The following is a 15562-nucleotide window of genomic DNA, read 5'->3' as shown; positions in this document are numbered from 1 at the left end:
ACTGTAATGTTAAAATGTATTTAGGCAAAGGTTCAGACAATTTAAGAACAGCAGTCAAGAGTAGAAGAGTTTTTTAAAAAATGGATACTTTGTTAGAAGCCAAGGAATCATCTGTCTTTGACTTCCTAAGTTTGTCTATAGCACATACTAGTCACTGATAGCATGTAAGACCTGTTAGGTTTTGGAGTTTAGTTTTAAGGTCTTCCCTCCCCCTCAGATGACTGAGATCATTCATTGACATTAGTTTACACCATGAGCATCTTTGAGGTCCAAATCCTGAGAGGGATCCCTGATAACTCTAAGGACTACCTTACATCAGGAGCCAAGGGCATTGTCAAGAATGCATATGAACAAGCAGTTAAGCTGTAGCCTTTGGCCTTCTCTGCCCTAGAAACTTAGTAGCTTTGATGAGAGCTTTGAGATATGATCTTAGGATGAATTTGCTATAACAACACCTCTCTGTGCCAGGGTTAAGAGATAGTCCTATGTGAATTTAAGTAGAGCTCAACCTTTCCCTTCTCTCCAAAAGCAACTGGGTTTTGGCTGAGGAGATGTGAGAATGGCTACATTCCAGTTAACTCAAGTTACTGACTTGACCCTGGAGAAGAGCAGAATAGGCACAAACCATTGGGGGAGGGGGGAGCTGTCACTGCATGTGATCAGGCCAGATGACCCATGTCAACATTTAACCTGATAAGCAGCAGAGTAGAAGATGGAAGAGAAGACCAGATAAGTAACCTTATGTTTAAAGCTCTCACTTCAAACTTGCTTTGCACATCTAGACTCCTTTTCTGATGTGGGACCAAGTTGTTCTTAGATAAGAAAAGGAAGGAAAATCCAGTTTCTATTGAATGGGGAGATAGAATGAGAAGTTATTTTACAGTCTTCGTTCTTTTGCATTTTATAACTTTTCTGAATATACTTAGGCTTGACTCAGAGTACCTGTATTTCTCTTGGCTTGGGTGGGGGTAGGCTAAGTGATAGAAAGCAGGTGGTGATTAACGGAACAAAGGAGTGCTTGAGAAGACCAGTGCGGCTAATACAGTCTCAGGGAACTGCTTTATAAATGTAGGAAGCTGGTACCCAGGCTGGGCTACATAGAAAACTTTTACTTCCATTTTATGGTGGATCACTGAAGGAAGATCAAAGAGAAAGCATAAAGCTAACTTATTATTTTTTTTAGATTTATTCATTAAGAGAGTGTGAGTGGGGAGAGGGGCAAGGGGAGAGGGAAAGAGAATCTCAAGCAGACTCTCCGTTGAACGGGAAGCCTGTCTCAGGGCTCCATCCCAGGACCCGAGATCATGACCTGAGCTGAAATCAAGAGTTGGACACTTAACTGACTGAACCTCGCAGATGCTCCACACAGATGCTCCAAGCCAACTTTATTCTTATAAATCATTCCCTATAATTCATTTTATTCACCCAGTTGTTAAAAACATAACATTGACCCAGCTAATTAAAATTTAATCAAGGATCCCTCTCCAAGCAACACAATATCAGTACTGAGGTTGGTAGGAATGGGTAACATTTGGAGGCAGAGAAATTGGAAGGATGCTGGGAAGGGTTGTTTTAAGTTACTGTCTCATTTTAGTTTTTCTCTCTTGAAGTGTGTGGAAATGCAAAAGGAATATGGAACCCCAGATCTTTCCTGAGTCTAAGCCTTGAACTGGCTTTTATGAAGTTAAATGTGAATGATGGTAGAGAAAGTGTATAAATGGGACATTTCTAGAGGTTATTGATATGGATGGAGAGTGCTCTGAGCAGTAATCTGGTTGATTGTACCTGCATACTTTAGTCAGGCCACAGAACTCCATGATTGGCGGGAAAAATGAAGGTAGTTGGAGACATTATGATCTGGTATCAGGGTAATAATAATAATGAGGAAGCTGTTTTCCTGGTCACTCAGCCTTTTTATGGCTTCCAGAGGGATACATCCTGACATCCCTAATTAGGTCAGATCCCTCAGTGTGTAGGCTGTCTTCGCATCCTGTACCATTCGTTGGTAGTGCTTGTCCCTTTTGCCTCCCTCTTTTTCTTGTTAGTTTACTCTTGTTTTTCTCTAGCCGTACTGTAAACTGCATGAAGGCAGCGCACTAGTCTGTTTTTACTTACCATTTTATCCCTAGTACCTAGTATATTGACAGGTATATAACATATAATTAGCAAATACTTGCTGAATGGAGCATAACTGAATTGGAAACATTACTGGATCCACTTTATCATGCAGAAGTGTAACATTACCTTCAATTTACTGATAAAGGTGGGCATACTTAACTTTCCAAGCTCCCAGATGAAAATATGCTCTAATAGCTTTTGTCCTAATAGTTACTGAAAGATTTTGAAGAATAGTGCAGAGCAGTCAGGCAGATCACTGGGCAAGTGCTGCTGTTGGTTTCCCCTGTCCCCCAGTTTTTTATTGTGTAATCCTCACTGTAGAATTATAGTTTTGGTGATTAATATTCTTTTCTTTCTTTAGAATGGTCTCATATTTCTATGAAGTCTGTTCAAGTCTTTCAGTAGTCATCATCTGAATCTAAAATGAGGACTCTGGGGATGCCTGGGTGGCTCAGTGGTTGAGCGTCTGCCTTCGGCTCAGGGCGTGATCCTGGAGACCCTGTGTCGCGCTCCCTGCTTCTCTCTATGCCTGTGTCTCTGCCTCTCTCTCTCTCTCTCTCTCTCTCTCTCTCTCTCTCTCTCTCTCACTGTGTCTCTCATGAATAAATAAATAAAATCTTAATAAAATAAAATAAAATAAAATAAAATAAAATGAGGACTCTGCAGTTCTCAGCCTAGGTACAAGTTCCTGCCTTCCCCAAGATGAATTTTTACCCACTCTACCCCTGTTAAGTGCTGACTATTCACTGAGATTTCTGAGAAAACATTGTCATCCTTGTAGTTTTTGGTCTGTGATGTTTCTTGGTCTCATTATAATTTAAAGAGAGCAGATCTGGGTGGAGGTCTTGAGTGGAGATCTCTCATTCTTATATCTTTCTTCAATTATCTGGCTGCAGTTCCTGTTATAGTGCTATTCTGTCATAATAGTAGTGTCATTTTTAGCAGAGCTAAATTATTTGTGCCAGACTCTGATTGCTTTACTAGTGAACTAGAAGTTTAAAAGAGTACTAGAGATCTTACTGTTCTTATGTTAAGTCTCTAGAACTGATTTTAAAATGTACATTTATCAAAAACTTGAAAGTTGAGCCTCAAGGGATTGTCTACAGAAGGGCAAGAAAGTAAATATGAACAAACATTTTATTTCAGGTGGAGACAAGAAACGTAAAATCTCAAAAATACTGGAGCCTTTTAACAAATAATGTTTTTATAAAAGGATATTTAGTAGGGACTGGAAATATCAAGATAAATCTAAATAGAAAAAATTGGGAAGGGGAGACAGTATTAATTAAAGACCTTTAAAAAAGTCTGAAGTTTTTAAGTCTGAAATGTTTTTTAATTCAAAAGTTTATTTTCGTACTTTAACTTTTAAATGTTTTATACAGACTGACAAGGTACAGAATTTTTAAGAGTCTGCTTTTTTCCCCCCTTGATTTCTGTGAAGCAGACAAAAACTTGGAAACAGAAGAAACTATTTCTGTTAGAGTAAAAAAACAAAGCTGTTATGCAATTAATATCCTTTACAACATTAAGCAGATACAAGAAGTGCTCGTATTTATTAAAACTCAGTGGTAGTAAATATCAATTTTTATTAAATAAAGCTATTGGCGGGGCACCTGGGTAGCTCAGTTGACTAAGTGTCCAACTCTTGATTTTGGCTCCAGTTATGATCTCAGGGTCATGAGATTGAGCCCCATGTTGGGCTTCAGGCTCCACCTTGGGCAGGGAGTCTGCTTGTGATTCTCTCCTGCTCCTCCCCACTTTCTCTGTCTCTCAAAAATCTTAAAAAAAAAAAAAAAAAAAGATCCTTATGGCAACAGCTTTATTCTTTATCTACTTACTCTCTGAGTTATCGGTATCATCATTTTCTCTTTCACACAGTTGCAATGTTTGTGGATTTCTTGTAGTTGAAGATTTGCTTAGATTGTGGCAAGTAGCTGTTACCTTGTATTTTTCAAAATCTTGTATTTCCACATGCGGATCATGTAGGAGAATGTAGCAATAAGGAAATAAAGGCAGATTCCCTATTGTATAAAAGCTTTGCCCTTGTAAAACAGCTGATGTGTATGTGATTCCTAACAGTTCTCTTAAGCCACACCTGAAGGTGATTGAAAGGTTTTGTTTTGTTTTGTTTTGTTTTGTTTTGTTTTGTTTTGATTGAAAGTTTTTACATGGGACGCCTGGGTGGCTCAGCGGTTGAGCTTCTGCTTTTGGCTCAGGGAATGATCCCGAGATCCAGGATCAAGTCCCACATCGGGCTCCCTGCATGGAGCCTCCTCTGCCTATTATGTCTCTGGTTCTCTCTTTCTGTGTCTCTCATGAATAAATAAATGAAATCTTAAAAAAAAAAAAAAGTTGTTACATATTTCAAGTTCAGAATGGGCTGCTTTATTTCATGTATTGATAGAGTTTTTCATTGCCTTTTGGTGATTAGCTCTTTGAATAAATGAATATTGCACCTGTTCCACTTCAATTTCTTCAGACTCATTCAGAAAATAACATTGTATATACACCTATACCAGCTTTTAGATCAGAAAGCAGCAAGAAGCTTAGATCAAGAAGCTTTTACATTTAAGGGTTAGTCTGTATTACTTGCTTATAGGCATATACACTTAAATGAGCTACTTACTACATTGGCCACCTAGTTGTTCCTCAGACTTGAGACACATACTTAACCTCTGCTTTTGTGTGCTAGCCCCTCTGTCTGCAATAGTTACTCCCACGCAGCACCCCTAAGGCCCACCCACTTTAGAGCTTTGCTCCCAGTACCACCTTAGTAGAGGCATTCCCTAACCACTCTCCCTGTCCTTTCTTTTATTTATTTTATATCACTCATTACCATCAGATGTCTGTATTTTGCTTATTTATCAACCTGTCTTCCCCCACTATGATAATGAGCTCTTCATGTACATTCCGCCCAGGTCTATAAGATTCTAATAATTTGTCATACTTCCACACATTTTTAAAAAAGAATTAGCACATTAAAGATGTAGTTGGAGCATACTGTGTAACCCCACTCTGATGGTAATCCCTTCTCTCATTCCTCAAAGTAATGATTATCATGAATTTGGTACTTATCTGTCATGTATGTTTTTAATACTTTTGCCACATATATACACTTAAAAGTAGCATTATTGTGCATGCTTATGAACCTGAAATAAGTGGTTTCAGCATATAGATTTCTATCTGCAACTTGCTTTCTAAATTTAATTTATGATGATCTCAGCCATCTCTATTCATTTTTACTATTATATAATAGTCCACTATATGAATATAACTCACTCTCACATTGTTGAAAGTTTAGGCTTTTTAAAATATTTTGCGATTATCAAAAAAAAGGTAGGCATTTTGTATGTTCATTTGCAAGTATTTCTCTAGGGAGTGCTTTTTGAAGAAAAATTCCAAGTCATAGGTATGCTACTTATTCCTTTATGTATTTATTTATTCTACATTGCTCTTTGATATTCTTTTGCTAATTTAAACTCACCAGTATTATACGAAAGTTCTTGTTTTTCCACATTCCTCCTCAGACTTGATAGTAACAGACTCCTAAAAATGTTTTTCTAATCTGAAATGTTATCTTCTTGAGGTAATTTGATTTTTCTGATTATCAGTGAAGCTAAATACCTTTTCATTGGTTCATTAACTGTTCAAGTTGACTTTTTTTTAATAAAGATTTTTATTTATTTATTAAGTTTTTAAAAAAGACCTTTTTTTTTTTTTTTTTTTTTTTATTAATGAAAGACAGAAGGCAGAGACATAGGCAAAGAGAGAAACAGGCTCCCTGCAGGGAATCCAGTGTGGGATTTGATCTCAGGACGCCTGGATCACGACCTGAGTCAAAGACAGACACTCAACCACTGAGCCACCCAGGCGTCCCAGATTTTTATTTATTTGAGTTTAGAGAGCGCATGTGAGTGCAGACAGGGGGAAACCAACTCACTGGTGGGAGGAGAGAGCCAAACACGGTGCTTGATCCCAGGACCTTGAGATCATGACCTGAGCCAAAGTCAGATGCTTAACCAATTGAGCCACTATGCACCCCCAAGTTCACTCTTTTGTAAATTGAAGAGCATACTCTGCAGATTTCTCATTTGTACTGCTAGATTTTTGTCCATTGGATGTTGATCAGCATAGTTAATAAGTAAACATGTTCTTTAAGGAACTAACCCTTATTATTATGTTGTTGCAGGCTTATTATTATGTTGTGTGTTTTTTTTTTTAGAGAAATGGTACTCATGTTGTACTCCTCAAAAAAATTCTAAAGATTCTGTAAAAATACCGTGAACCTTCCTTCCTTTGCTTATTGGCATTTAAGAAATGTTACAACCCAATGACTAAATATTACAAAGAATCTAGTATGGTGGGACCTAGAGTCTGAGCCTAGTACATGTGAATTGCTTACAACATGCATAGCTATTTTTGATTGAGGGTCATCTTTCCATTTAGTAACTATAAATAAGTTGAATGTACCAGTAGTCGTTTATAGCTAAATGCCCAGTTCGTGTCATTTTACAAAGTTGAAGAGTACTTAGTATTTCCTGCAGTGGTGACTCTTTTCCTTCTTTTTTTCTCATCCTCTAGGTTTTATCAGAGTAAGATGGACGGTAGCTTTGATTGTGATTGTGGTGAGCTGGAGCCACCTGATCACTAACAAAAGACATCTTCTGTTAACCAACAGCCACCAGGGCTTCCTGTTGAAATATACAGCAACAAAGGAAGAGAAGAGGCAAAACGGAAATAGTGCTTATCAGCACCTTAGAATGATGCTGCTCAGGACCAGTCCAACACTGAATGTATCTGCACTGTGAGGAGAATGTTCATAGAAGCCTGTTGTGTGCATATTTATTCACATTTTTGTTAAATGTTAAATCGTTTAGCACAGTTAAATCTGAGTGCATAGTATGTCATTTCATTCCGTTTGAGTTTCTTGAGTGTTTTCTTTAAATGTCTGCAGAGTTGCTGCCCCTTTCTTGAACTATGAGTACTGCAATCTTTTTAATTCTCAATATGAGTAGAGCTTTTTGAGCTTTAAATCTAAGGGGAACTCAACGGGCCTGGTTGGCATATGCAATGAACATCAAGAAATCATCTTGCTGTGGAAGCAAAATTATTTTTCTTTTCCTTTTTTGAAAGATCTTTCCTTTTGATGTCAGTTTTCTTCCTTGTTTACACAAGTTCAACAATTCGAAAGGAAAAAAAGGCAATAGTAAAGGTTTCAAAATGGCAGAGAAATTTGAAAGTCTCATGAACATTCATGGTTTTGATCTGGGCTCTAGATATATGGACTTAAAACCATTGGGTTGTGGAGGCAATGGCTTGGTTTTTTCTGCTGTAGACAATGACTGTGACAAAAGAGTAGCCATCAAGAAAATTGTCCTTACTGATCCCCAGAGTGTCAAACATGCTCTACGTGAAATCAAAATTATTAGAAGACTTGACCATGATAACATTGTGAAAGTGTTTGAAATTCTTGGTCCTAGCGGAAGCCAGTTAACAGACGATGTGGGCTCTCTTACTGAACTGAACAGTGTTTACATTGTTCAGGAGTACATGGAGACAGACTTGGCTAATGTGCTGGAGCAGGGCCCTTTACTGGAAGAGCATGCCAGGCTTTTCATGTATCAGCTGCTACGTGGGCTCAAATATATTCACTCTGCAAACGTACTGCACAGAGATCTCAAACCAGCTAATCTTTTCATTAATACTGAAGACTTGGTGCTGAAGATAGGTGACTTTGGTCTTGCACGGATCATGGATCCCCATTATTCCCATAAGGTATGTGGAAAGCTAGCTGAGACAGACCTTTAAACTGGTGTACATCATCAGGAATTAGGTACTTGTATTTTCTTTATATACTGTGACAGATTTTTTTTCTCCATTAATTGTATTAAACTTTATGTAGTACCTTTTTTTCTGATACAGATCTACTTTCATTCAGAATCTCCATATGTTTAAAAGGAAGTTGGGGGGATCCCTGGATGGCTCGGCGGTTTGGCGCCTGCCTTTGGCCCAGGGAGCGATCCTAGAGTCCCAGGATCGAGTCCCACCTCGGGCTTCTAGCATGGAGCCTGCTTCTCCCTCTGCCTGTGTCTCTGCCTCTCTCTTTCTCTCTCTCTCTCTCTCTTTCTGTCTATCATAAATAAATAATTTTTTTTAAAGGAAGTTGGAGTGGGATCCTAAAAGTATATGGTTATTTATTATAATTGAAACTCTCCCTTATTTAAAAGTGAGATAAATTCTTATGTGTTTAGGGCAAAATTGTCCTATCCGAAGGTAAGAGGGGATGCTATTTCAATTTTTAGGTCTTTTGTCCCTTTGAGTCTCTACTGTTCTGTTATGCTTTGTTTAGGCAAATTTAGTTTGATATCTAAATTGGTGTAGAGATAAAATGGGCAGTAAGAATAGCTTAAGGGATCCATAGTAACTGTACTTTAGGTAACAATTTAACTTTATATAAGAAGTAAATTGTTTTCTGAGCCAAACTTTGGTCTTTTAGTTTTCAAATGAAATTGTCTGTGGGATCCTGCTGTTTAAAATATTAAAGTGGAACTCCTCTGGTTATAAAGAGCCCCTTGGAGCTCCCTGCTTGCTTGGATTCCCATAGTACATGCCTAAACAAACAGATCTTTTCATTCACATGTTAGCATCTCACATTAAGTGTAACTTAATTTTTTTAAAACTTTAATGTAGACATGTAGTATTAAAATGAAATGGACAACCATCACATCTTTTTTATGGGTAACAGTGAAGTATTGTGGATAGAACACTGAACTAAGAGTTAAACTAGTTAAAATTGAGTTCCATTTCTGACCTTAAGTAGATTCCTTAGTCTGTGAGTGTTACCGTCCCTCTAAAATGGCGTAGTATCTACCTTCATAATTTTTCAGGGTTGTTTTGACCCTGTTTTAAGGATGAAGTAAGGTCGTATACGTATATAACTCTTTTTGTTAAGTGCTTTATAAACGTAAAGTAGTAAAATTGATTAGGAATGGGATACATAATAGAGCCAGGTCCCCTGCGTTGTCAGGAGGTTGGCATTGGTTTATAAGTAGCACCCTAGGTGCTCTTTTTTACCTTTCCCTCATTGATTTAAAGCATCCCTCCTCCTCAAGTAACTTAAGACTTGAAGTGAAAAATAGCTTCTCTTCGAAACATGCTTTGAATATGTGATATAGTCAGCATTAATCTTGTATAGTATATATAGTATATTTTGGTCAGCAGACTTCATGTGAACATCATCTTATGGATGATATATCCCAGGGAGAGTTTAACCCCCTATTGAGCCTGGAAAGTGCAAGAGCCTCGAAAATAGGCATATAAATCAACAGTATTGTTTTAGGATTTCACTTTTTTTTTTTTTTTAAAGATCAGAGATTCTTTAATGAGTCAAGTTTTATGTACTGTTCTTCAGCTAAAGTAAAATATTAAAGTATGTGTGTGTGTTTTTTTTTTTTTTTCAGGGTCATCTTTCTGAAGGATTGGTTACTAAATGGTACAGGTCTCCACGTCTTTTACTGTCTCCTAATAATTATACTAAAGCCATTGATATGTGGGCTGCAGGCTGCATCTTTGCTGAAATGCTGACTGGTAAAACCCTCTTTGCAGGTTAGAAATTTTAAAATATTTGGAAAAAAATATTTGGAAAAAAATTACCTCAAAGAGAAATAATTTTGCATGTATCTATGAATCAAGATTTATATAAGATTTAACATAATTTATTATAGTCTGATATTAAAATGAAAAGATAAAATGGTGTTTTAATATTTTAAAAAGTTTAGAAACAGTATATTCACTGAATATATTCACTCAGCAAATTTAGTCAAAATTCTAGTGTTATTTTATGTTTTTCTTCTTAAACATGATTTTTTTATTTTTTAGACTCACGTGTTGGTAATCTTAAATGATGCCTGAGTTGCCTAATGTTGTCAGTGTTTGTTACTCTTAGTGAAAATTTTTAGCTGTCATTGGAAATCCAGTAATTCTTTGTCCTCTATCATCTCTGATATCTGAACTGCCATATCCTGTTGTCTGACTGCTGTGACCTTTCAGAAACAACCAAACAAGTAATTTTTTGCTGAGTTTGGTGCTATGGGTGAGTCTATAGAAGTCTGAGAGAGAATTTAGTCCAACATAGGAAAGGGTGAATAGTCCATGAGAAATATCAAGTGTTGTAAAGCAAAGTATGAGTCTGTATAAAATTATTTAGTGAGAGTATAAGAGCTACAAGCTTAGAGTCTTCATCAATGATGGCTAAAACAAAAGGTATAATGGAGTAAAAAGATTTTTCATTACATAGGAATAGTGAAGAATTTTGGTGGGAGGAAGAGAGAAAGAATGATACTATATAAATGAAGGTATGAGCCTGAATCAGTGAGAAAAGATTGATGAAAGAAATCATGTACATGCATGAATTAGTGAGAAAAGTTGGATGAAAAAAGCTGTCAAATAATGAACATACTTATGACTACTTAAGATGGATCCAGAATACTTAGAAAAGTAGGCAGAGGAATTCCCATTCGGAAATAGGGTATTAAAGATTTTTTAGTTTGATAATTGACATGGTGGTGAATTAGGTCTTTTCTCCCTTTTGACGTTACTGTTTTTCTCTCTAACCAATCTTAGAATGACCCTCTCACCACTCCCAAATTGTGCTAAGAGCAGAAGAAAGGGAATGGAGCAGGATCTACTTACAAAAAAAGTATTAATTAAAAAAAAGATAAGGGTACACAGAAAAGCATTATTGAAGAAAGGATGGTATCCATAAATGCCCTTGAATTTTTTTTAAAGAGCACTCAGCTTACATAACATTAACCAATCTTTTGTAGTTTTCCCCTTAAATTTATCTGAAATTTCTTCTGTGATGTGTGATAGTGATTGAATTTCCACTAGGCAGAATGAGAAAATACCAGTGATTCCTGGAAACTAAATGGTTAAGTGGATTGAATTTTTTCCTAGGAACAATTAGAGTTTACATTGCTAAAATTCAGGTATGTTCCAACATACATACGATGAATATCGTATTACTTGTTGCTGCACATTTAATTAACATAATTTTGATCTTAAATCCACGTAAAGTTTAAGCAACTAATGGGAATTGTTTGTGAAATGATTTGAAAGATCCAATTTTAGTTCCTTTCTACTGCTTTATTGGTAGATTTGTGAACCGTTCAATAAAAGCATGTGGGAGATCTGTTTATTAGGTATAGGCCCCAAATGAACAGAACAAAAAAGGCATGGACTAAGATGTCTAATAGCATCTCAAATTTAACCTACCCAAACTGAACTCCTGATATTTCCCCCTCATATTTTTTCTATCTTCCTCATCTTAGTAAACCAGATCCACTTTTTTAGATGCTGAGTCAAAAATATTGGCTTCATAGAGATTCCATGGGTTCTTCCTTTGAAATATATTAAGACTTTAACTGCTTATTATTATCTCTATCACTACCCACCTTTCCACAGTTCAGTCAATTATGTCTCTCCTGGTCTCATGTAGGATTTTTTTTTTTTAATATTTTATTTATTCATGAGAGACACAGAGAGGCAAAGACAAAGGCAGAGGCAAAAGCATGCTCCCCATGGGGAGCCCAATGTGGGACTCAATCCCCAGTACCCCAGGATCACGACCTGAGCCAAAGGCAGATGCCCAGCCACTGAGCCACCCAGGTGCCCCCTCATTTAGGATTTAACTGCCTTTTCTGTTTTAATATTTGCTGTCTGTAGCCTACTTACCACATAGCAGCCATAAAAGTTCCCTGAAAACTAAATTAGAAAGTGTTGTTTTTCTTCTTTAGACTCAGTCATGTCTCCCTATCAAATTCAGGATAAAGCAAACCCTTTGTATTGTGTTACCACTCTGACTTCATCTTCCAATACTTCCCCTGTGGCCACTCTATTTCAGCTACACTTAACCTAATTACTGTTTCTTGGACACACAAGCCCAATCTCCTCTGAACCTTTGCACCTTTTCCATCTTCCTGGAACTCCCTTCCTCCATTTGAATGCATGATGTGTTCTCCAACTTCCTCAGTTTTCAGCTTCTCAGTGATGCCTTCCTTGATAATCCTGTATTAATTAACAGTCCTCCCCTGAAAGTGCTGTTTATCCGCCGTGCTTAGTGTATTTTTCTTCATAACATTTGCTACATTTGACATAAATGTTGACAATTATTATCTATCTTCCTCTCCTAGATTGTAAGTTCCATGAAGGCAGGGACTTGGTCTCTTTTGTTTCACAGTTGTATTTTAAAGTGCCTTGCTTATAGCAGGTACTCAAGAAAAATGTAGAGGTTGAATGAATTCTAGAAATTCATGGAAAAGCAAACAATGTTTTTTTTTTTTTTTTTCTAGTCACCATTTAGCTTAAAGTTCCCCCTATTATTTCTTGAATAGTGGTCCTGAAATGCTACCTGGAAAAAAAAACTTGTTATGTAAATCTAGTCCAATATTCCATTTTACTGATGATGAAATGAAGTCATTACCATGCTAAGATTTCCAGAGATCTAGCCAGTTAATTAGTGGTATAGCCAAGACTAGAATCCACATCTTTTGAATCCAAATTTTTCACTATTTTGTGATACCTTAATATGAGGCTAAACTTAAAGGGTCAGTATCTTACAGAATCAAAGCAGTCAAAAGTAAATATGTCAGTGAGCAGAAATTGAAATAGATGTGCTTTTTGAGTAGATTGATGATATTCAAAGCAGAGAAACTTTCTGGTTACGGATTCAGTTAACATCATTTTCTTTCCGTTGATCATGACAGTATTTAAGTTAATTTCTTATAGCCTTAGAATGTCTGTTGCCAAATAAGTAAATATTGAAGAATGTGTTTATTTATATTGTATTTGATGTTTATTTTATCTCACCAGGTGCACATGAACTTGAACAGATGCAGCTGATTTTAGAATCTATTCCTGTTGTACATGAGGAAGATCGTCAGGAGCTTCTCAGCGTAATTCCAGTTTACATTAGAAATGACATGACTGAGCCACACAAACCTTTAACTCAGCTGCTTCCAGGAATTAGTCGAGAAGGTATGGTTACTCAAGAGTAACCATTATGTAATGGGGTGTGTGTGAGTGTGCATGTGTGTGCGCATGCGCACTCATTCAGGTAGGATCTCTATCCCAAAAAGTCTTCAGACGCTATACCTTATCTAAAACTTCAGTGCTTTTCCCTTTTTGGTCTGGCTCTTAGGCTAGGATCTGTTTCTTTGTTCCTCTTAATGATTTTTCAGATTCCATAAAGTGTATCCCTCTCTTCTGGTTCTAACTCCCATCTTGGTTTTTCAGCTTACACCTCTGATATTATCTACTATAGGCAAGCATCTACAATACTGTCCCTCACTGAGCTAAAACAGAGTTCTGTGAAGGTTATATGATAAGTGTGGATATGAATATGAATGTGACTTAGATATGGAAAAGTGAATTGAGTTGGGGGAAAGCAAAGTCTTCAGGGCAAGGGAGCGATGGGGGAAAGAGCAAAACTCTGTATGAGCTAACACATTACAATAAGAGTTTGTAGATTCGTGTTAATATTAGGTGCTAAATGTGAGAGTTTGTGCGAGCTTGAAAGAAGTAGAAACTTGGAGAGAATCAAAACTTTGTTGACCACTAAAGCAAATAATTTCATGTCTCAGAGTGAAATGTCTTTAGGATTTGTTGCTATACATAATATACAAAAGTCTAACTCTTGTAGTAGTTACCTGTAATAAGATTTTTAAGATTTTATTTTTAAGTAATCTCTATACCCAACCATGAGGCTTGAACTCACACCCTGTGATTAGGAGTTGTATGCTTTACTGACTGAGCCAGACAGGTGCCCCAGTATAACATTTTTTTTAAGCAAGAGCGTTAGACATGAGAAACATCTTTCTTAAAAGTTGATTGTCTTACATATTTAAGAATTATTGTATTAAGACACATCAATGTCAGGATTGTATAGCTCTCTCATGAATCAACAAGTTTAGGGATATATAGTTTTCTAAGCATCTTATGCTTTGAATTATATAGCCATTATACATATCACCCACTCTGATCATTATATGTGGTTCAGGTTATTATGTATCAAAGTGTTTTAAAATCGCAAGTGTTTTGTGATCCCTGGGTGGCTTAGTCGGTTAAGTGTCTGATTCTTGATCTAAGGGTTCAAGGTCCACGTTTAGTAAAAATACTAAAATTAGGTAGCAAGTGTTTTGAGAAAACTGGATGGCAAAATCAGAATGACATTTTTTATTTTTCTCAAATGTGCTTAAAACTCATATAGAGGATACCTAAGTAAAAAGGAGGCAGATGTATTTAATTTCAGCAGGTTTTGCAGGATTCATTTTCAATAGTTCTATATTCCTAACTGGCCTTCAAGTGTATCTTCACAATCAGATTCCAATGCTGGTTATCTTGCTCCTGATCTTGTAGCCACTGTCATGACATCCTTGTTCATAACTGAACAGTAGTCACATAGCATTTGACCATGCCTCAGAATCCTCTGTGGGAGCTCTTTATTTTTTTTATTTTTATTTTTTTTTAAGATTTTATTTATTCATGAGAGACAGAGAGAGAGAGAGGCAGAGACACAGGCAGAGGGAGAAGCAGGCTTCATGCAGGGAGCCTGATGTGGGACTTGATCCTGGGACTCCAGGATCACGCCCTGGGCCAAAGGCAGGCGCCAAACCGCTGAGCCATCCAGGGATCCCTGTGGGAGCTCTTTAAAAATGCAGACTATTAGGTTAGAATTCAGAAGTAGAGTGGGGAGCAGAACATGTGTCTTTTTAAAAATTATTTATTTATTTATTTAGGTTATGTATTAGAGAAAGGGCATGTGTGAACAGGGGGAGGGGCAGAAGGAGAGGGAGAAGCAGACTCCTCACTGAGCATGGGACCCAATATGGGGCTTGATTGTATGACCCTGAGATCATGACCTGAGCCAAAATCAAGAATCGGATGCTCAAACTGACTGAACCATCCAGGCATCCCACATGTGTATTTTTAAAACCCTTTACAGGTATGGCCCTGCTCAGCCAGGTTGAGGTACAAGAATAGCCTTGATTGCCTTTGGAGTCACTGTTGCTATTGCTGTCTTATCAGAAGAGGCAGGCTAGTAATATAGGACATTGCTGTCGAAGCATTTGCAGTCTAGCCAAATTTGAATCCTCTTTTTCCCTACCTTCATTAGGATTGGGACCATATCTTAGCTGTGAGCCAATTTGAATATTTGGCTGACAGCTGGAATTATTCATAATGCATTGAATATATGTTTGATAATGGGTTAATTAACTATCAGGCAAAAGTTTTTGGTATTCATAAGGGGCAGAGCTATGCTCACATACAAGTCAATGCAGTTTTTAAATTCCTGAGACTAAAGATTTACTCTGTAGATATGCTCTACACCAGTTTCTTTTTGATTAATATTGGAGTTTTATTTGGGGGCAGAGCATATTATGAGGCA

The 15562-nt window shown here is 37.0% G+C and overlaps 1 protein-coding gene across 5 annotated transcripts in view; it reads left to right on the top strand.

Moving 5' to 3' along the window:
* The window catches only part of MAPK6 (mitogen-activated protein kinase 6), a 36789-nt gene that overhangs the window by 14616 nt on the left and 6611 nt on the right, over positions 1–15562 (top strand). For all 5 annotated transcript variants that reach the window (XM_041743678.1, XM_041743681.1, XM_041743679.1 and 2 more), the window contains exons 2-4: positions 6700–7893; positions 9579–9723; positions 12988–13152. In XM_041743678.1, coding sequence (XP_041599612.1) covers positions 7339–7893; positions 9579–9723; positions 12988–13152 — 865 coding nt within the window. In that variant the 5' untranslated portion in view covers positions 6700–7338. The remainder of the gene's footprint in view (positions 1–6699; positions 7894–9578; positions 9724–12987; positions 13153–15562) is intronic.

This window comes from Vulpes lagopus, chromosome 2 (assembly GCF_018345385.1).
Source record: "Vulpes lagopus strain Blue_001 chromosome 2, ASM1834538v1, whole genome shotgun sequence".
In the NCBI taxonomy this organism is placed as follows: domain Eukaryota; kingdom Metazoa; phylum Chordata; class Mammalia; order Carnivora; family Canidae; genus Vulpes; species Vulpes lagopus.
This window is presented reverse-complemented; position numbering and strand designations above follow the sequence as displayed.